The following is a 23,817-nucleotide window of genomic DNA, read 5'->3' as shown; positions in this document are numbered from 1 at the left end:
TGACAGGTTCCCTTTAATAGAGGGAGAAAACACGAGGAGTTCAGTTTTTGACAAGTTCAGTTTCAGATAGAGGGAGGACATGATGTTAGAGACAGTGGTAAGACAATCACTGGTGTTTTCTAGTCAACATACTTAATTCTGCTCAATATTAAAAGATACAATTATTATAAAGTAATAATAAAATAATAATAATAGTGGGCAGCATCAAGTCCCTGTCTATCATGGAATCCCTTCGGAAATTAATTGTCCACTTCTGAGATAAACTAATTGTGTATGTTGGTTTAAAGAAAGGAGGAATTCCGGCTTAAGGCCATCTAAAAGTGCCAGACCCAATACATATATTAAATGCCAGCTACAGTGTTCCTAAGTATAGCACAGTCACCAAACTCATGCACTCTTGGTGTTTTCTTCGCTGTTATCTACTGCTGCTCACTGTGCGGAGGGAAATGCTGTGTACTGTCTGTGAATGAGAATCAGGCTAGCGTGCTAAGTATAATAGATCCTTCCCTCCTTATTCACAAAAAATGTTCCTCCCTGTGGCTACAAGAACAGACAATCCTGAAATTGCTATTGTTCAGCGAGTGTCATTCCCTAGTGTAAATATGTTGATCTTTTCATTGAAATATTGTGGGTGGCATCTCTGTAAAGATGTTGACTCCCATGTCTTAGGAAGTGATGCCTTATGGATGGTGGGTCTTCGTGAACCAAGCACTAGATACACTTGTTTTTTCTTAAGGTGTATTCTGCAGGAACTACACTATATACAAGGTACTATGTACGCACAAGCAATGCTCTCCCTGCAATGAGGGGGGACTAGCTCTCAGGGACTGAATGGCTGCAGAATACATACGCAGCGTGAGCACATACAAAGCTAGGCTCAGATAACTGACATTTTTTATTAAATTTTATTTTTAAAGCTACAACCATGTTGGGAATATAATATGACTGCATAAGACATACACAAAGGCCACATTTCTTTTCTATTAACTATATATATATATATATACATTATTAAATGAATTACATTTCGAAGCACAATATACAGTATGGACATATGAGCCAAAGTAAAGGCAATGACAGATGATTACATAAACATTATTCATAAAGATATTGGGCATTTTGGAAAATTATTACATTATTCCATCTGAACTGGATATGCAAGGATAAGAGTATAAGAGTTTTATTAAAATTCAGGTCATTTAGCTCACATATAGCTCACATATAACTTACAAGGAGTAAGAACCACGTTATCCTAAATGTACAACTATGATGAATGAAAAGATTGTAATTTGGCATCACTTTCCCTTTTTTGTCACTTGTACACAAAGATTCACAAAAACAAAAACCATTGAAATCCAACTAATCAAAAGGGACAAGGCTGGACACAATAGGGTGCAAGGGCCCAGACAACACAAGAGCAACCATGCCAAGCAGACACGCCTGACTGACAATTATCTACTAAAGGAAAGTGTGGTAAGAAGCCTATGAATGAGAATCAAAGATAAGTGCCTGCGCATGGATGTATTCAACTGTGAAAGTATATTATGGACAATCACATAAAGGAATTGTGTCTAGTATCTAGTAAATAGCACAATGAGAAATGTTGGAAATACTATTACAAATCTGATATTGTCTCAATTTTTTTTTACTTTGCAGCAGATTGATAATAATTATGCTAATGTGAGTAAGACCATGATAATAAAGCAGCATTATCCATTAATAGTGTAGAGCTGGTTTGTCTCTTTACTACTTTGACAGTGAGTGGCACATCTGTCAATCCTCAGAGCATCTATGCCCCACCAGTGAGAGCTCATAGATCCTGCTGGGGCAAATGTGCAGTGAATACTATTGTGTTCATCACATGGAGCACTTCCAACATATTCTCAGTGTTGGTAATAACCATGTCCTATAGTCTTTATAGCTCAATAGTCAGATTGGACACATGTCATCTATGAAATTTCAATATTAAGACTGCAGTGAATAATCTGCAATGTCCTTGTCAGCAGAACATATTATACATATACATATCATTTATTTTGAATTTGTTTAATTTAATAACACATTTTTGGCATTATTTATCATTAAATAATTAATTCTTTACATTGATAAAGTGGATCATTTATTATCAGGATATTTTTGTATCTGACCGGCCACATTTTCATTAATTAGACTATATAATTTTTCAATTTCATTGTAATAGCAAACACACTAATGTCCGTGATTTCCTATTTCTAACCATGACTATTATAAACTATAAAATAAGGTTTTGACTTGTAGAATCAGGCTGCAGCATTATGCCAATAGATAGAGATGCTAGAGGTGAGACCTCAATCTATCATATGTATGGCGTCGAAGTTATGAAACCCTTTAGAATTGACTTTAACCCAAATTATGAAATATGTCAGTTAGATTAGGTTTTAGGACATATTTTTTTGTTACCTTTCCATCAGCCAAACAAAAAACAGAAATTGAACATCGCCACAGAGTTCTAACTGGAAAATGTAGTTTTCCTACAAAGCAAAAGATGATGCTAAGGGACACTCATGAAAATAAGAGATAATTAATGAATAAACTAAATCCTTACATAAGTGATGTGCACACCGCAAGTGAAATGTGTCACATCCATGAACATGATGATATAATGTCTTCTCAATAAGATCTTGAGGTTCATATCCAGTTAACTCTGCAACTCTAAAGGGAAGAAAGCACATAATGAACATAACATCCCAAAGTTACTTCCGTAGTTTAAGATAAATTCTATCTAATCTCCTGTGCTCAGACCATTGATGATGATACTGATAGCTTATGTTAATACAAAAATAATATATCATGTTAAATAAATTTAACAAGAACGTAATCTATAAGTCTACTTGAACTGGGCTTCACTCAGTAGTAAAAACTTATCATTTTTTCTGTTACTAAATACTCAGTGATGACAAACTTACCTGGAATCTAGAAATATTAGTTTCATATCAAGGCTAGCTCTGAACATGAACATATTGCTATGGAGTTTGATCTCAGTGACGGCACTGGGAGGGAGGGAATGGCCAACGGCAACCAAGCCTACATTTTGGTAACAGCCATCAAACGGAGACATATCTAGACTATACTGTCTGATCTTCAGATATCCACTGCAATGAATGACCTGTAAAACATGGCAATGAAAACATCACGTTACTTCTTATTTAAAATTCTGCTTCCGTTCATATTTATAGAATTGATGATCACATAGACAACATCCAAGTTTCTAAAAAATATATTCTGTTGTTTACAACTATAGGTAAAGTACTCTTTTGTATAAAAATTCAAAAAATGTTAAGGCCTCATTCCCATATATTTGTCCATAATTGTAAAATACTGGATGCCAGAACCGATCCCATATGTCTATGTAATCATTCCAGTCATCTGGCACATCAGTTCTAAAAACAGATAAAGAAGCATTGCATTATTTTCAGAAGTTGTGTACAATTCAGATATGAAAATACTGGCTGGACACGATTGATAAATTTGCACCACCCAGCTAAGACATCTACAAGATAAAACATTTAAAAATTGATTTAAAAAAATAGATTGTTGAGTTTCCCACTATTGACAGTTACTTACCTTATATCCCCCACAAGTTAGACCTGCATTCCGCTTTGCCAGCACACACTTCATCCGTAGGAAGAAAGAACGCTCTATTTCATATTCTGTAAGGCAAGTGAACTAAAATTAGTCTCTGAGTAGGTGACACTGATCTGAGCCTCCATATTCAGAAAGAGAGGGCTAGGTAGTGAGTTACCCTGCACAAAGTGGGAATGATATGGTTGGTGTGCGGTAAGCACTGCAGTCATCTCATCATGATCAGCGGGGTGAATGTACTCATAGATGCTATTTCCAGTCAATTCTACCTACAGGAAGAGAGGATCATCAATTGAGTCAAATGCAAATAATAAAAATGCACAATGCATGTACAAAACATCTGAGAAAGAGGCAGACTTGACTAATGATAAAAGTGTTGGGGTACCGTCACACAGTGCAATTTTGATCGCTACGACGGCACGATTCGTGACGTTCGAGCGATATAGTTACGATATCGCAGTGTCTGACACGCTCCTGCGATCAGGGACCCCGCTGAGAATCGTACGTCGTAGCAGATCATTTGAAACTTTCTTTCGTCGTCTAGTGTCCCGCTGTGGTGGCATGATCGCATGGTGTAACATATATCATATACGATGTGCGCATAGTAACCAACGGCTTCTACATCGCACATACGTCATGAAATTATCGCTCCAGCATCGTACATTGCAAAGTGTGACAGCAGTCTACGACGCTGGAGCGATATTGTTACGATGCTGGAGCGTCACGAATCGTGCCGTCGTAGCGATCAAAATTGCACTGTGTGACGGTACCCTTAGGAATAGAAGAATGGTATGCGGTAAATAAAATATACAAATCTGTGACACAGACAAATGCAATTGTAACTGTATTCCCACTAGAACTGGGGGTATTGACAGAATGCATGTCAACTCTTTATCAATAATTGATGGATGATAAGATACTCTTATTAACACCTGCGGGTGTGAGTAACTATACAAGCACAAATAGTCGCTCATAATTGCTTACCTGTGATAAGCCCAGGTGAACCGAAGCCGTCTCGGAGATATACATGATTTTCCCATCAGGTGCCACCACAAAGATGAAACCATCCAAGGTCTATGCAGCAGAATGGAAATAAAATGCACAGAAGATTCAGACTCCATGATCTGAATACCTAGCATGCAGCAATTTAAATACAATTTACATTTTGAAAGCACTTGGGTGGTCAGATGTCCCTTCACCTCTTGCTTAAACATCTCCTTGTTGAATCAAACATGGCATTAGACAGGAGAGTGCTATATGGGAAATGGGTTTAATCTTCTATTGTTTAACACTTCCAACGCTTATCACCTGTAAACACTGTGAAGATATATGACTCTCAGCAGGGAAAGTGGCTTTAAGCTACTACAATGCAGAAATTGACTTTACAGACTATTCTGCCTCTCACTTCACTGGTACCTGATAAACAGTTTATACAAGTAACAACAGGGGATTAGATATGTATTTTCCTAAGCACAACAATCAGTTATTCCATTACAATGTCATTTCCCAGACTTCGTATACAGGAACATTATAGTCAGATGGAACTCCTGGCTTCATGGAAGAAGTTATTATATAGAAGAAGTACATGTATCTACCATTTACATAAATACAAATCTATAAAAATAACAAACGTTTTACTAGAATTGAGTAAGTTCTAGTTTACAAATATTTACTAAACTAATAAAAAGATGTAAATATCACTCTAAACTGTAGCATAACGATAACAGAGCATTTACGCCATGGCAATGTGGGAAAGCATGTAGAAGTTTATAAGTTACACAATGTGATAATTAAATGTGTGCTGAAAGGTCTGCATTCTTTAATCATTAATTGGAAATAGCGGTTTCCCTGCATGTTCTACCTGTAAAAGATGAGATCCCAGTTCTCGACCAACATTATCCAAGGTACTAGGTCTGCTGGAATGGCCCCAGGCTTCTCCGAGTCCTGTATGCATAAACAAATAAAAGAATTGGTGAGAAAGCTGGATGTGGACTCTTGGACCAGAGGTCATCTGCTACATTATCTCACTGCAAACAGCAGCTTTTCATTCCAAACACAATGCATTTCAAATACTACGAAACCTTGACATAAGGCAGCGCCTGACTGCCGTAAATTCTGGATATAAATAAATGCACATTGTAAAGGTACCGTCACACTTAGCGACGCTGCAGCGATACCGACAACGATGTCGATCGCTGCAGCGTCGCTGTTTGGTCGCTGGAGAGCTGTCACACAGACAGCTCTCCAGCGACCAACGATCCCGAGGTCCCCGGTAACCAGGGTAAACATCGGGTAACTAAGCGCAGGGCCGCGCTTAGTAACCCGATGTTTACCCTGGTTACCAGCGTAAAAGTAAAAAAAAAAAAAACAGTACATACTTACCTACCGCTGTCTGTCCCCGGCGCTCTGCTTCTCTGCACTCCTCCTGCACTGGCTGTGAGCACAGCGGCCGGAAAGCAGAGCGGTGACGTCACCGCTCTGCTTTCTGGCTGACCGATGCTCACAGCCAGTGCAGGAGGAGTGCAGAGAAGCAGAGCGCCGGGGACAGACAGCGGTAGGTAAGTATGTAGTGTTTGTTTTTTATACATTTACAATGGTAACCAGGGTAAACATTGGGTTACTAAGTGCCGCCCTGCGCTTAGTAACCCGATGTTTACCCTGGTTACCAGTGAAGACATCGCTGGATCGGTGTCACACACGCCGATCCAGCGATGTCAGCGGGAGATCCAGCGACGAAATAAAGTTCTGGACTTTCCTCAGCGACCAACGATCTCCCAGCAGGGGCCTGATCGTTGGTCGCTGGCACACAGAACGATTTCCTTAACGATATCATTGCTACGTCACAAAGAGCAACGATATCGTTAACGATATCGTTATGTGTGAAGGTACCTTTACAGTGGAAGAGTTGCAGGACAATGAAACCTGATTAAGCAGCTGCTCCTACAGCCACTAAAATAATTCTAATTATTTTCTTTAATGAACCTATAATAACACATAGATAGATAGATAGATAGATAGATAGATAGATAGATAGATAGATAGATAGATAGATAGATTAAAGATGACACATTTCCTTTGTATTTTAGGTAAAAAAATATATTGTCATTTTTTACTTTTTAAAGATTACAAAAACGAAAATGGTCTGGTGCAAAAGTTTAAGCACATTTGGAGATTTGTGCATGTTCACTTTGACCAAGGTTTCAGACCATAATTAGCCTGTTAAAGTTATGGCTTGTTCACTATAATCATTAGGAAAGGCTAGGTGACGCAAATTTCCACCTTTTATATAAACCCAACCTCCTCTAAACTTGTGCTAAAAACAGCAGCCATGGGTTCTACTAGGAAGCTGCCTAATACTCTGAAAATGAAAAAGGTGGAGGCCCACAAAGCAGGAGAAGGTTATAAGAAGATAGCAAAGCATTTTCAAGTTGCCCTTACCTCAGCTCAAAATGTAATTAAGGAATGGTAGTTAACAGGAACAGTGAAGGTCAAGCTAAGGTCTAGAATATGAAGCAAAATTTCAGTGAGAGCTGCTCGTAGGTATGCTAGAGAGGCAAATCAGAAACCCTGCTTGACTGCAAAAGATCATCAGAAAGATAGCAGACTCTGGAGTTGTGGTATGCTGTTCTACTGTTTACAGACACCTGCACAAATATGACCTTCATGGAAAGAGTCATCAGAAGAAAACCTCTCCTGTGTCCTCACTATAAAGTTCAGCATCAGAAGCATGCAAAAGAGCATCTAAACAAACCTGATTCTTTTGGAAACAAGTCATTTGGACTAATGAAGTTAAAATAGAACTCTTTTGCCACCATGATCAAAAGTATGTGTGGAGAAAAAAGGGCACAGAATTTCAGGAAAAGAACATTTCACCAACCTTTAAGCATGGGGGTAGATCAATCATGCTTTGGGTTGTGTTGCAGTAAATGGCATGGAGAAAATTTCACAGATAGAGGGAAGAATGGATTCACTGAAATTTCAACAACTTTTTAATGCAAACATAACACTATCTGTCCAGGAGTAGAAGAAGTTAGCCGCACCACACAAGTCTTCCTTAACCTTTGTCCTTTCTTGCAAACGTCGTGATGTGGACATGTTTACAAAGTGCAGGACGGCTGCAGATCAAGCTGGTGTAATCAATGGACAATGGCCGTTTCGCGTATTGCACGCTTCAACGGGTCCAGAACCCGTCACTTGGACCCGTTGAAGAGTGCAATACACGAAACGGCTGTCGTCCATTGATTACACCAGCTTGATCTGCAGCCGTCCTGCCCTTTGTACCCATGTCCACATCACGATGTTTGCAATAAAGGACAAAGGTTTTTAAAGATAAGGAAGACTTGTGTGGTGCGGCTAACTTCTTCTACTCCTGGATTGATTATACATGTTCTTTCAAGCGAGCACACCAATTTCCCGTGGAGTTACCGCATGGGGTGTTGTCAACCCAGCTAACCTGCTTCATCAGTGAGTATCCACCTTGCTCCTAGAGCCATTCAGTTTACTCTTGTTTCTTATAACACTATCTGTAAAAAAGCTGAAGATGAAAAGAGGATGGCTTCTACAAATAGATAACGATAGCAAACAGATGTCAAAATCCACAATAGACTACCTCAAAAGTGCAAGCTGAAGGTTTTAAATTGGCCCTCACAGTCCCCTGTTCTGAACATCATTGAAAATCTGTGGCAAGACCTCAAAATAGCAGTGCATGCAAGTCGACCCTGGAATCTCACAGAACTAGAAGAATATTCCAAGGAAAAATGGATGAAAATCATTCAAACAAGAATTTAAAAACTCTTGGCTGGCTACAAAAAGTGTTTACAAACTATGATTCTTTCGTAAAGGTGTGCTACTAGGTATTAACTATGCAGGGTGCCCAAACTTTTGCAATGGACCATTTTCTGTTTTGTAGTTTTTAAAAGGGAAATACATGAAAATGTATATACTTTTTGACTAAAATGCAAAGAAAATGTGTTATCTTTAACTTTAGGTCTTTAAAAGATCATTTCATCTGCAACTTGCTAAACTATTCACAATAAGAGTAATTTTTATGAGGGGTGTCCAAACTTTTACATGCTACTTTATATAAGTAAGCACCGTTCAGTTATTTGTTTGTAAACCTACAAGAGCTAAAGCTTTTTTATCAAAATATGCAAACTATTAATGAACTAAAAGAAAATAATAAAACTTTACGCTGTCATGCATATTGCTATTGTATTGGACTGCATATTGTTTAAATCATTAGAGCAATATAGTTTCATCCTTAACTGATGATGATGATGATGTCTGTAAAGAGCTGTGGAAGTCAATGACGCCATATCAGGGAGTAACAACAATAAATAAACTAAGCACAGCAAGGTATAACTATAGGCATCCATTTAGAAATTATGGATCTGAGTCTTCTGAATTACTCCCCAATCAATCTCTCAAACACTCACTCCTATAGAGGTAGACAGAAACAATTCCAAGTTCTCCACTTTTGTCTCACTCTCTTGTGTTGCTTTTGGGGGTTCTGGCATTATTGTACCATAGGACAGCATACAAAAGGTATGAACATTGTGAGCCCTCGCGGGCAGGGTCCTCTCTCCTCCTGTACCAGTTGTGACTTGTATCGTTTAAGATTATTGTACTTGTTTTTATTATGTATACCCCTCCTCACATGTAAAGGGCCATGGAATAAATTGCACTATAATAATAAATAATAAATAATAATAATAATAATAACATTACAAAACACATTAACACTATTAGCTATTGATGTAAACATCATCTATAGATATCAGTTTTGTGAGTCAAACTTGCTGATTTCGGATAGACTTCCTGAGTAATGTGCATTGAGGTCTTCCAACTGTACTCCATTGGCAGATGTTAGGGAAAGAAGGGCATGTTGGATTTAAACTTCTTTTGTTTCTACAGAAGATAAGCTGCTTCCAGTGGAGTCAGATTATTCTCCTATTCCCATTGACAACAAAGGCATCATGCAAGTGTGAATGTCTAAAGGGGAGAACAAGTATTTTACCTTAACTACCTACCAACTTGTAGGTAGATGTATGGGCGCCTTAAGGTTTCAGTTGAAGATGGCATTTTTTTAAAATAACATATCTTATTCTCTTCTTTAAAAAAACACTTACAAAACATAAAGACAACACAATTTACAATAACAAAAACAAAAAAATGCAATTGCTTCCTAAATTGCTAATCGTAAGCGTGGGTTCAAGGATGCACATCCTGTGGCCCAGGTGCCATCTACGGCCCACAATTCCATTCTGTGCAACTTCCAGTCATGTCTGACTTCCTCGTGTCAGTAGGTCTGATAACCTATAGGGATAGCTGCACAAGTTCATTATATAGTCATTGTGAAGAAACCAGATTGTATCTTAATTTCCCAGACACTCATGTTTTTTGCAAACCAAAAGAACTGGCTTTTTATCTGTATATTGGCTTGTGAATTTAAGTGTTTATGTCTGGTGGGTCAAGAAGACAGACTTGCCAACTGATATACTATCTAACATACTGTGTAAGGGTACCGTCACACAGTGGCATTTTGATTGCTACGACGGCACGATCCGTGACGCTCCAGCATCGTAATAATATCGCTCCAGCGTCGTAGACTGCTGTCACACTTTGCAATGTACGACGCTGGAGCGATAATTTCATGACGTATGTGCGATGTAGAAGCCGTTGGTTACTATGCGCACATCGTATGCAATATCGTGCACACCTTTGTTACACCATGCGATCATGCCGCCACAGCGGGACACTAGACGACGAAAGAAAGTTTCAAACGATCTGCTACGACGTACGATTCTCAGCGGGGTCCCTGATCGCAGGAGCGTGTCAGACACAGCGAGATCGCTGGAACGTCACGGATATATCGCTCGAACGTCACGAATCGTGCCGTCGTAGCGATCAAAATGCCACTGTGTGATGGTACCCTTAGTCTGTAATAGTGACTATACATAGGGTGTGTTAAGCTTTGTTTATTGATGTGTGCTTATATGCTAATAGTGCTACTTAATCCCATCACCATTGTTTACCTTATCTTGATGTTGGACTGAAGGACCCTGGGTAATTCTAAAAATAGCTTACATGCCTTGGGTATAAAAAGACTCTGAGATCACATCCTGGGAGACAGAAGTAACACAGAGCTACCAGCCAGACATTCTGCAAACCACCCAACAGACAAGAGGAAGGACTGCAGCCAATTCATCATGGCACCATCACGAGGGACACTGATCTATGATTCTATAGGAAACAACCTAGGGGTTTTCGGCTCCGGTTGGAAGGACACAAATCTGATCCAGTGACCATCTCTGAACCATGGATATATTTGGAGAAAGCTAGGTTTGGGACCTGCTGGTCGCCTGGTTCCATGGAGATGGTCAGATAAGCCAGGTGGTCACTCTCGTGTAAACTGGCTTTGGACCTTGTATAGACTCTATGGACAGTTCTTGGTCATCTCCCTATGCTTGTCGTTACCCCTTCTCTGTGCGTGCATCCACAGATGGAGTAATGACCCTGGAAGCTCTGACATCATGTCAACTGGCTTTGGACCTTGTTTAGACTCTATGGACAGTTCTTGGTCATCTCCCTATGCTTGTCATTTCCCTTTCTCTGTGCGTGCATCCACAGATGGAGTAGCGACCCTGGGAGCTCTGACATCATGTCATACTGGAAATACGTGGTGATGCAGTGATCTTTTATATGTGCTATTGTGTGCTGTGGTTCAATAAAATATTGCCACACTGTTTTACCTTAACCCTATGTTGTCTGTGTAGTCAGGGCCGGCGTCAGCACCCGGCACTCCGGGCAAATGCCGGGGCCCTGGGGAGAGAGGGGGGCCCACTTACAGCTGGGAGAGCAGAGCAGGAGATAACATGCTCTCTCCGCCCACAATGTCACTGCTGGCTGCGTTCTCTTAACCCCTATGTGCCAGCTCTGACACAAGCATCTTCTCACTCAGTCAGTGCAGCCAGGCAGGCACACATAGGGGTTAAGAGAAGGCAGCCAGTGTGACTGTGGGCGGAGAGAGCACGTTCTCTGCTCTCCCCCCTGGGTGGCTGCAGACAGTGCTGAACTTATCAGGCAGATTCCGAGGAGCTCCGTCCTACCAGTGCTCTGAGTGAGTGTTATGGTATCCAGCAGTGGTTGAAGTTGTGGCTCAGTCTGCTGCTGTCTGTCTCCGCTGCCTAAAAATGTGGGTGATGTCTGGAGGAGCAGCTGGTGGGGTGCAGCCTGCAGCCTGCAGCTCTCCCAGAATACATGCATGCTGCACCAAACCTGCACCAGTGGGATAGGAAGAAGCTTAACCCCTTCCCATCTGTATGAAGGTTATTGCTAAACCTTAAAGATAACAATCCGACCCGCATAAATGGGGTTAACCAGATGCCAGGAGGAAGGGGAGCTGCTGCCATGGATAAAACTGAGCTGTGGGCTGTATGTTGGGGCCCTGTGGCCCCAGGCTGGTGACTGGAGGGACTCTGCCCAGTGCTGGCATGTGGGTGATTTCTGCTCCGGAGTCTCAGCTTCTCTCCTCCACATCACACTGTGCAGTCACAGCAACATTGGTTGTCTCTGTCCAGGTCCCAGCAGCTGCCACTGCTCCCACCAAGGACATGGCATCACTTAACCCTTCCCCTGCAGCCACCGGCAACAAATCCACATTATTCCTTGATTAAATCAGGTTCCAACCCAATAGAGGAGCAGACATTTCCTGCTGCCATTAGGGTCCGGGAGGGGGTGACATTGGCTGCCCTGCTACTCTGTAGTGGGGGGTGACAAGTGTAACATGGGGTAACGATGACGGAGAAATGCACAGGATAATAGTGAGCGCGACAGAGGGCAGTGTATGGTATGGAGCAGTCAGGGGGTGGGCTGCAGGATCCCCCCATACTGTACATGACTGCCCGGGACAGGGAGGCATTTAATGAGCTTCTAATGACAGGGCACTAATTGGGTCATTAGGGTTTGTGGAAAGGATTCAGCTTCAGGTCCCTCATTAATGCCCGAGCCGCCTGTTACTTTGCAGCACAGATCTGTTGGGGCCGCAAAACCAAACAACGTTGTTTATGTAGAAAAGTCTTTGTTTCATAGAAAAACTCAAAACAGAAAAGCACCTCTCCTGTATATATACACTGCACAGCACCTTTCCTCCTGTATATATACACTGCACAGCACCTCTCCTGTATATATACACTGCACAGCACCTTTCCTCCTGTATATATACACTGCAGAATTTACAATAGCTGTCACTCATGTAAGAAGTGAAATCTGGCATTGTACTATACATTTCTCTGCCGTATCTGTGCATCATAAATTGGGGTATGTGTTAAAGGGGGGGCCCACTGAGACTCTTTCGCCCGGGGCCCTCGAAAACCTGGAGCCGGCCCTGTGTGTAGTGTATTGCCCACTGGGAGATAGAGCGGGCGTTCAGTGGTATGAGCCATGGTCCATGCAGTCTTGCTAAAGACAGCCGGGCCAGCGGACGAGATCACCCACTGACCCCGTTTCTTCACAGTCATCCTGACTTATTTTTCTGGAGTGTTAAGTAGGGCAGTGGCCGCTTTTTGTCTACAATAGTAGAATTTCTAGAAATGGAGACCCCTCTTATTAGATTTTGGTATATACAATACTGTCGATATATTTCCCACCAAAATAGTTCTTTTAAAGGGTAGACAAACCAATATGTTCCCTCAAATCGCCCACATGCTGGAATATATAGCCTTATTTTCATGTAATTCACAGGTACAAAGTACTTTTTAGAAAGGATTTAAATCTTTAATTCTGGTAATATAGAGAATGTTCAGCACAGCCAAAGGAAGGAGGTGCACGGTCATAGGTTCCCAAGCCTCAATATATAGATAATAAGTGACTGGCACACTCCGGACGTGTTGTGATGCAAAATTGGGGTTTATTATACATACAGTAACACAAACATTTCGGTCGTAACTGGACCTTCATCAGTGTGCTAGATAACTAGTATGTTGAAGGAGCCCCAATAATTGAAACTACATTGCATCAGAAAAAAGCCTGGAGCTATATGAAATTCAGGTGATAGTATCGGTCCATGGACACAGGGGAATATGGCCCAGATGGTGCTATCAGAAAAGAAGCCTTAAGGTATATAGATCCCAGCAGGTGAGAACAATCTGCAGATGCAGGGTGGTGTATCACAGGTAACGCTATCCCCCAGTAGATATGAAACCATGCGGAGTCGCCGCTGCTGTGGGCTAAGAGGGAGGTATGCGCTGTCAGCCTGATGAGTGGAGGGAGCACGCCTAAATATTTTTTTAATTCTTGATAATAAATTGAAGACAGAACCTTGCTTAAAATTGTAAAGGTATATCTGATATTACTGACCCTAAGTTTTCTATTTTTATATGCCAGGTTGACCTTGCTGCAAACGTACTTGTTTTTTTTATTTTATTTAAAAAAAAAAAAGCAACTGATTAATCAAAGATGAAGATTTATTCTATGTCCCATTATTTCTCCTGAAAGAGTTGCCAGATTTCATCCCATGATACCTTTATGAAAAAGAAATCTTTCTGTCTGTGGAAAATCCCAGCACTCATTAGATTTATTGGTTGGTGCAAAGCTGGGAGTCCCTAAGAAAGGAGTAACCTATACTTAGAGGAAGGCAATTTTGCTGACATTTATGCATCGGGTATGAGCTGCTATACATTGACCTCAGACCATATGTTCACTTATGTGTACATGCTGACCCACTCCATTACTTTTCAGATATAATTTTTCACAGTCAGGACCATTATGATTAAAGGAACTTACAGTTAAAGATACCTAAACTAATACAACTGAACGTTTGGAAAATAATTTTTTACTGTTTCAAATACAATTAGTATGTGCAACACTGCACATAAATGTTCTAGTGCAAATTGTCTCTTCAGAGAAGAAGATGACTAGAACTCTAGCACCACCTATTGGAAGCAGTGATCCTAAAAGTAAATATTGACTCTTTAACAAGCCTTGCAATATGACTTGGATAAATGCCAAACCAGAATCTCAGTTTGCAGATACAGTGTTTCGAGGTGTTGCTGCTCATCAGTGCAAAAAATGAGATCTGATTTGGCATATTGCAAGGCTTGTTAAAGAGTCAATATGGACTTTTAGGATTGCTGCTTCCAATAGGTTGCACTAGAGTTTTAGTACTCTTCCACTCTGAAGAGACAATTTGCATATTTAATTTTCCAGAGGAGCACGCATGGCTTATAAGTCTCCTCACTCTGACAAGTGGCATATTGCCAGTGCAGAAAGTATACATCTGAGTCCATTGTCTCAGGAACTGGCAAAGGCACCAGTTCCCTCGCAATGGGAGCTCTTAGAACGGGCACAAACCCCACACGCAGAAACACATTTTTTTATATCTGTACCCAGTGGGGGCCACCAAAAAAATCCTTGCCACCGCCTCCCGTGTGGCCGAAATACCAGGAAGAGCACTCAGCTTAGACTCATGGAACTCCTGAAGGAGCCTAAGCTGAAACCTCTAAGGGACAAACAATTTACCCCCCGGTTTGGAGGCAGGGGCCAGAGACTGAGCCCCCACAATTTCCTGCTCCAACTCTGATGAGGCCCCAGCCACCACCACCCCAGGATGAAGAATGGAGGACGGTGGATGGAGGACGGCGGCTCAGGGGGAGGGACGGAATCAAAACTTCAGGACAAAGCATCAGCTTTAATATTCTTGGACCCAGGATAATAATAAATAATAATCTTTATTTTTATATAGCGCTAACATATTTCGCAGCGCTTTACAGTTTTGCACACATTATCATCACTGTCCCCGTTGGGGCTCACAATCTATGCTTCCTATCAGTATGTCTTTGGATTGTGGGAGGAAACCAGAGTGCCCGGAGTAAACCCACACAAACACGGAGAGAACATACAAACAGGATGGGAAGTAATAGAAAACTGAAACCAAGAAAAAAAAGCAACCAATGGGCCTGTATGGGAGTCAATCTTTTAGCAGACTTAATATAGGCTAAATTTTTATGATCAGTAATAACAGTGATCGGATGAGCTGCCCCATCGAAAAAGTGCCTCCATTCTTCAAATGCCAATTTGACCACAAGAAGTTCTCTATTGCCCACATTGTAATTTCTTTCGACTGAAGAGAACTTCCTGGAAAAGAAGTCACATGGCTTAGGATTGGTCAAAGTGGCTGGTCCCTGGGACAACACTGCTCCCACCCCCACCTCAGAGGCATCCACCTCCACAATAAAAAGTTTAGATGAGTCTGGCTACACCAAAATCGGAGCGGACATGAAACATTTTTTAAGAGTCAAAAAAGGAATTTTTGGCAGATACACACCAATTTTTTACAATCGCACCCTTACGTGTAAGATGAGTAAGTGGTTTGACCACTTGTGAAAACTCCTTGATAAATTTACGATAATAATTGGCGAACCCTAAGAAGCACTGGAGTCCCTTAAGATCTCAGGGTTGGACCCAGTCAGCAATAGCCTGTACCTTCTTAGGATCCATACAAAACCCCTCACAGGACACAATCAGGCTCAAAAAAAGACAGTTCCTGTATGAAAAGCCACATTTCTCCAATTTAGTGAACAACTGATTTTCCCTGAGTCTTTGGAGAGCAATTTGTAAATGTTGTAAATGTTGCTCATGAGTAACATAGTAACATAGTAACATAGTTAGTAAGGCCGAAAAAAGACATTTGTCCATCCAGTTCAGCCTATATTCCATCATAATAAATACCCAGATCTACGTCCTTCTACAGAACCTAATAATTGTATGATACAATATTGTTCTGCTCCAGGAAGACATCCAGGCCTCTCTTGAACCCCTCGACTGAGTTCGCCATCACCACCTCCTCAGGCAAGCAATTCCAGATTCTCACTGCCCTAACAGTAAAGAATCCTCTTCTATGTTGGTGGAAAAACCTTCTCTCCTCCAGACGCAAAGAATGCCCCCTTGTGCCCGTCACCTTCCTTGGTATAAACAGATCCTCAGCGAGATATTTGTATTGTCCCCTTATATACTTATACATGGTTATTAGATCGCCCCTCAGTCGTCTTTTTTCTAGACTAAATAATCCTAATTTCGCTAATCTATCTGGGTATTGTAGTTCTCCCATCCCCTTTATTAATTTTGTTGCCCTCCTTTGTACTCTCTCTAGTTCCATTATATCCTTCCTGAGCACCGGTGCCCAAAACTGGACACAGTACTCCATGTGCGGTCTAACTAGGGATTTGTACAGAGGCAGTATAATGCTCTCATCATGTGTATCCAGACCTCTTTTAATGCACCCCATGATCCTGTTTGCCTTGGCAGCTGCTGCCTGGCACTGGCTGCTCCAGGTAAGTGTATCATTAACTAGGATCCCCAAGTCCTTCTCCCTGTCAGATTTACCCAGTGGTTTCCCGTTCAGTGTGTAATGGTGATATTGATTCCCTCTTCCCATGTGTATAACCTTACATTTATCATTGTTAAACCTCATCTGCCACCTTTCAGCCCAAGTTTCCAACTTATCCAGATCCATCTGTAGCAGAATACTATCTTCTCTTGTATTAACTGCTTTACATAGTTTTGTATCATCTGCAAATATCGATATTTTACTGTGTAAACCTTCTACCAGATCATTAATGAATATGTTGAAGAGAACAGGTCCCAATACTGACCCCTGCGGTACCCCACTGGTCACAGCGACCCAGTTAGAGACTATACCATTTATAACCACCCTCTGCTTTCTATCACTAAGCCAGTTACTAACCCATTTACACACATTTTCCCCCAGACCGGGGAATACACCAAAATGTCATTAAGATAGATAACAACAAAATGCCCTATAAGATCAGCAAACGCTACATTAATGAAATTCTGAAACATGGCAGGAGCATTAGTAAGACCAAACGGCATAACGCGGTTTTCAAAGAGACCCTTAGATGTGAGGAAGGCCGTTTTCCACTCGTCCCCATCCCGAACCCTTATCAGATTATAGGCCCCCCGGAGATCAAGTTTGGAGAACCATTTAGCCCCAGACAATTGATTACATAGATCTGGGATAAGGGGAAGAGGGTATGTGCTTTTCACAGTTATTTTGTTAAGTTCTCGAAAGTCGAGGCAGGGACATAGACCGCCATCTTTCTTTTTAATGAAAAAGAATCCAGCAGCCACTGGAGAGACGGAAGGACTATATGCCCCTTGCGGAGGCTTCCTGCAATACACTCCTTCATGGCTAAATGCTCAAGACCAGACAAATTGAACAGACAGGCTTTAGGCAACTTAGCCGCAGGAACCAATTCAATGGCACAATCAAAGGGTCTATGTGGCGGTACAACCTCAGCCTCACTTTCAGTGAACATGTCTTCAAAGTCCTTCAGGTACTCTGTAACACCCTCCAGACCGACAGATGACACAGAGACAGATCTGACAGGTTCTGACAAAAATGCAGATTTATAACATTGATTGAAACAGTTAGGCCCCCATTGAACAATTTCTCCGGTCTCCCAATTGATGACGGGGTTGTGACGTTGCAACCAAGGCATCCCCAACACAAACCCAGCATGCAGATTTTCCAAGACAAAACAACTTATTCTTTCAACATGAGCAGAGCCCACCTTGAGTGAAAAAACTTCCAACACATAGAAAATCCCTTCCTTTGTGAGGGGAGAAGAGTCAATAGCCACCACTTTAATTGTGTCTTAAGCCTGACTGTCCCTATCTTGCATTGAGAAAGCAAACTAGAGTCGACCACGTTGATGGACGAACCGCAGTCAACAATTGCTGTAGAAAAAGAAGGACAATCGTACACCAGCAGTTCCACTTGCAGCAAAACTTTAGAGAATGAGGAAAAGTGTACCTGAGGGTCTGGGTAGTCTCCTCAACAACTACCCAGACCTAGTCATTTCCCGACACCTTGGGAGAGTCCTTCTTCCAGTGTCCAGACTCCCCACAATAAAAGCACAGCTGCTTCTCGTGACGGTGTCTACTCTCTTTCTCCTTGAGGGTGACAGCGCCCAACTCCATGGTCTCTGATGAAGATGCAGCTTCACTCCCACTCGGGAACACCAGGGTTCCTAATTGCATCACCCCTCAAACCCACCACCTACGGTCTATATGGATAGCCTAGGTCATGGCATCCTCCAGAGAATCAGATGGAGGGTGAAGGGCCAAGGCATCTTTCAGGTGTTCAGACAGGCGACTGCAGAACAAGCCCCGAAGGGCAGCATTGTCCCAGGAAACATCAGCGGCCCAGCATCTCAACTCAGTACAGAACCACTCGGCTGAGTGCTTCCCCTGACAAACACTCATCACCATGTCCTCAGCCACACGCACACAATCGGATTCATTGTAGATATGCCCAAGGGCCTCAAAACATGCATCCTCTGACATTTTCTCAGGGGCTGGAGAAAAAGCCCAAGCCTGCGGTGTTCCCCTTAATAGAGATATTATGATCCCCACTCTCTGACTTTCATCCCCAGAAGAGCGGGGTCTTAACAAAAAAAAGCTTACAGCCCTCCTTAAAGGCTCCAAATTTCACTTTGTCCCCAGAAAAGGAATCCGGCAACTTAACCGGAGGTTTAGGAGGAATTAGAATAACATCTCTAGCCCCTGCCTCCTGAACCCCCAATGACAGAGCTCCTTGCACCGCATCAGGTACAAGTTGCTGAGTCTGAGAAAAGGCTTGTTGCTGCATAGTCAATTTCTGCATCATCTGAGTCAGGTGCTTCACCTGCTCAGAAAGGATGTGATTGGGGTCCATACTACCCCCAGCCCCAGGAGACTGTTTTGGTCAGTTATGTCAGGAACACCGTGACTGATAAAGCTCACTAAGTACATGTGTTCCGCTATGTCCCAGACGAGCGAGGCTGGGCAGCACACGGAAAGCTTACCGAGACGGGGTGCGACTGCTGATGTGCAGTACCCGCGGCACGTGACTGCAGTGGGTGGAACCAAGGGTGGAGCCAGCCGTATCGCTCCCGGGGAAGATAGCCGAGAACGGCGAGCTCCAACAGAATTGGAGTAGGTCAGGAGAGCTGAGGCCAATACTGAGAGGACAGCGAGGTACAAGAGCAAGGTACAAAAGAGGAATCAAATACAAGCCAATTGTCAGAAACCAGAGAGGGCAGTAAAAGTACCAGGGGGACAGGCAAAACGGGTAGTCAGGATGGAGCAGAAGTCAGAAACCAGGCAAACGAATGAGCAGTACCGAATCAATAGACAAAAGCACAAATGGGTGACAGAACCGGGTCAGTAACAGGATAACATACAAAAGCAGGCACAAGGCACAAGTACACAAGGGTCAAACTACTCAGCCGAGGGCAGAAGTATAACTGACAAAGACCGGAGCCCAGCTGAGGCCATTTAAAGCCCTCTCACAGCCAGAGAGAGGACAAAAAGCTTTAATCCCTGAGGTACCAGCCAAAACTTCCAAACAAACCATGACAAAGATTTTATTTAATTTTGTATGTTTAATAAAGTTGGTAAATATTTTATAAATACTTGGCATGGACATCCCTTTTCTGTAGGAGTATATATATTATTGAAAGTGCCATTTAACTAGGCCTGTGGTAACGTTTTGGTTCCCTTTAACCAATGTATTGTTGATATTTTGTGACACTAATATACAGGGTGGAGCGCGGTAATTTGCTGATTTGGGAATGAAATAAAAAAATTATGATCATTAGAAAAATTTATTTTATATTTTAATTATACTGAACAGTAATGGAATTTTTAAATTACATGGTTTTAAATAGTGTATCTGGCAAATGTCGACCTTCGCTATCCACACACTGCTGCATACGTTTTCTGAAGTTTTCATGAACTCTAACAAGCATGTCCACTGGTATTCTGCCAATTTCAGCTTCAATATTGTTCCTTAGGTCTTCCAAGGTGTTGGGACGGTTGATATACACCTTAGACTTCAGGTAACCCCAAAGGAAAAAATCGCATGGGGCTAAATCTGGTGAGCGTGCTGGCCAGTTCACATCTCCCCTCAAAGAGATAAGCCATCCAGGAAACATTTGCCTCAAACAATTCATGGTAACCCTCGCTGTGTGTGCAGTGGCACCATCCTGTTGGAACCATGTATCCTCTAGTTCCATTGCCTCAAGAGCCGGCTGAAAATAATCCTGTATCATAGACAAGTACCGTTCGGAGTTCACAGTTATGGCACGACCATTATCCTGAAAAAAGTAAGGACCAATGATGCCTACTCGTGATATGGCGCACCACACAGTGACGCGGTCCGAATGCAGAGGTCTCTCGTGAACTTCTCTGGGGTTTGTTTCACTCCAGTAACGCATATTTTGTTTGTTTACACACCCACTGAGGTGAAAATGTGCCTCATCAGAAAAAAACACAATTGCGTCACGGGGTATCGTTGCTAACATGTCTTCACAAGAGGTCCGCCGTGTCAAATAGTCCCATGCTGACAAATGTTGGACCACGCACATTTTATACGGGTGAAAATTCAGTTCATCATGAAGAATCCGGTGGAGAGAACGTCTTGAAATGCCAAGAGCAAATGATTGCTTCCGAGCAGAGCGTTTCGGAGATTGCAGTACTGCTGCTCTAACTCTCTCGATGTTTTGTGGTGTTGTAATCCTTCTCTCAGGTCCCCTTCGTACACATGACACATTCCCTGCTGTTCTGAATGCATTCACCCAATTTACAATTGATTGCCGTCCAGGAACACGTCCGCGTGGAGGAACAGCGAATTGTAAACGAAAAGCACGCTGCACTGCAATGATCGAGTGGGCATTTGAAAAATACGCTTCAACACAAAATGACCTCTCCTCACGTGTCCACTGCATGATGGCAACTGAAAGGCAGAGGAATACAAATCTCCCATCAGCCACTGTAAGCCACACCCACTCTCCCCTCTCTTCGACCGACAGTGCCGCCACAGCATGCAGTGCAAAAAAGCAAATTACCGCGCTCCACCCTGTATTAGTCTGTGGGGAAGACTGCTAGTGCCAGACCTGTCCAAAGCCAACAATCTCTTTAATGAAAAGTGACACCTGAATGACAAGAAGCTAGAAACTTTGATGCGCACTAGGGAAACTTGGCCGTAAAACAGAAGCTGGTCAGTAGAGTTACAACAGCTACATGCTCTAAACGTGCCTCCAGAAATAGCATAGGACATCATCATTTTAATAATCTTCACCTTTTACTCAGTCATGAATCTTACACCAATAGTAACAATCTGGCTTTTCCAAAAGCACGTTGAAGCTCTAAATATGTGTTATAATTCTCATAGGATAAATAGTAAATTTGTGACAACACAGTGATAATACATATTTTCACTAATGCATCTATTGGTTGACAACAAAAAAATAATAATAATGTCAGAAAATATGGTGCCAATATATTACTAAATTATTTCCTCAAATGCCAACAGATCCAATAGTTTAGGAAAGATATGTATACAGTAAGTCACAATAGGATACATCTGACAAAGTCTTTATTCTATGTAAGTTACACATCTTTGTGATGTATGCTAGAGAATTAGGGTCATTACAATTACAAGTAAGTCTTACAAACAAAACTTGTGACATATAGCATGTAAATGACTCAGTAATTAGAATATTTAAAAGACACTAAAAAGTGTAAATTCTAATTCAAATTATTGAAATCGCTATGAAAATTTGAGCAATACAGAAATTTTTATGAAAGTGTATCATGGCATGAATAAAAGAGATTTCTGTATGACTCAGAGAAAAGTTGTTGATCTCTAAAGAGTTTTGGATTCTATTACCGTAATCCACAGTCAGATTTTGTACAAATCGAGGACTTTCAAGACCATAATTACCCTCTCCAGGAGTGGTCAACCAACAAACATCACTCCAAGAGTTAGGGGTATAATAGTCCATCAGATCCCTATGTAACCTCTAAGCAACTGAAGGACTCTCTCACATTAGCTAATATTAATTTTAATAAGTCGATCATCTGGAGGACACAGGAAGAGCATTGATGTGCATGGCAGGATTGCAAAGAGAAAGCCACTGCTCTCCAAAACAAACATTGCTGCCCCACTGTAGTTCGCTAAAGGTACCGTCACATTTAGCGACACTGCAGCGATCCAGACAACGATCCCGATCGCTGCAGCGTCGCTGTTTGGTCGCTGGAGAGCTGTCACACAGACAGCTCTCCAGCGACCAACGATGCCGGTCCCCTGGTAACCAGGGTAAACATCGGGTTACTATGCGCAGGGCCGCGCTTAGTAACCCGATGTTTACCCTGGTTACCAGCGTAAACGTAAAAAAAACAAACACTATACTTACCTTCCACTGTCTTTCCTCCGGCGTTGTGCTTCTCTGCACTGACTGTGAGCGCCAGCCGGAAAGCACAGCGGTGACGTCACCACTGTGCTCTGCTTTCCGGCTGGCCGGCGCTCACAGTGCAGAGAAGCACAGCGCCGGAGGACAGACAGCGGAAGGTAAGTATGTAGTGTTTGGGGTTTTTTATGTTTACGCTGGTAACCAGGGTAAACATCGGGTTACTAAGCGCGGCCCTGCCCTGGTTACCAGTGAAGACATCGCTGAATCGGTGTCACACACGCCGATTCAGCGATGTCTGCGGGAGATCCAGCGCCGAAATAAAGTTCTGGACTTTCTGCACCAACCAACGATGGCACAGCAGGATCCTGATCGCTGCTGCCTGTCAAACTGAACGATATCGCTAGCCAGGACGCTGCAACGTCACGGATCGCTAGCGATATCGTTCAGTGTGAAGGTACCTATAATATAAGTTGGAGAAGCCAGGAGGCTTTTGAAACAATGTTTTGTGTATGGAGGAGACCAAAATAGAGCTTTTGGTTTAAATGAGAAAGTTATGTTTGGAGAAAGTAAAACACTGCATTATAGCATATAAGCCTCGAAACTACAGAAGTGGTTGTACCATAGTTTGCGCAAGTTTTGCTACACCTCAGCCAGGATGGCTTGCCATCATTAATAGAAAAATGAATTCTGAATTTTACAACCCAAAGCACACAAGTCGTCCTACAAAGAATGCTTAAAGAAGAATAAAGTTAATATTTTGTAATGGCCAAGTCAAAGTCTTGACCTTAATCCTAATCAAATTTAATGGAAGGCCCTAGAGCATGCAGTTCATAGGAGAAAGCACCCCCACTCGTCCCAGCATAGCAGAGTTGAAGCTGTTTTGTAGAGAGGAATGAGCTACAATTCCTCTAAACTGATATTCAGGACTAATCAACAATGATAG

At 42.1% G+C, this 23,817-nt stretch overlaps 1 protein-coding gene across 1 annotated transcript in view; it reads right to left on the bottom strand.

Annotated features, from left to right (window-relative positions):
* Positions 1 to 23,817, bottom strand: part of SIM1 (SIM bHLH transcription factor 1) — a 195,285-nt gene that overhangs the window by 134,396 nt on the left and 37,072 nt on the right. The window contains exons 2-7 of the mRNA XM_069767988.1: positions 5,483 to 5,565; positions 4,606 to 4,695; positions 3,782 to 3,890; positions 3,604 to 3,689; positions 2,946 to 3,145; positions 2,585 to 2,691 (exon numbers count right to left, since the gene is read on the bottom strand). Of these exons, the coding sequence (XP_069624089.1) occupies positions 2,585 to 2,691; positions 2,946 to 3,145; positions 3,604 to 3,689; positions 3,782 to 3,890; positions 4,606 to 4,695; positions 5,483 to 5,565 (675 nt within the window). The remainder of the gene's footprint in view (positions 1 to 2,584; positions 2,692 to 2,945; positions 3,146 to 3,603; positions 3,690 to 3,781; positions 3,891 to 4,605; positions 4,696 to 5,482; positions 5,566 to 23,817) is intronic.

This window comes from Ranitomeya imitator, chromosome 5, assembly GCF_032444005.1.
Source record: "Ranitomeya imitator isolate aRanImi1 chromosome 5, aRanImi1.pri, whole genome shotgun sequence".
In the NCBI taxonomy this organism is placed as follows: Eukaryota; Metazoa; Chordata; class Amphibia; order Anura; family Dendrobatidae; genus Ranitomeya; species Ranitomeya imitator.
Note: the sequence above shows the minus strand (reverse complement) of the source record. Positions and strands in the feature narration are given on the sequence as shown.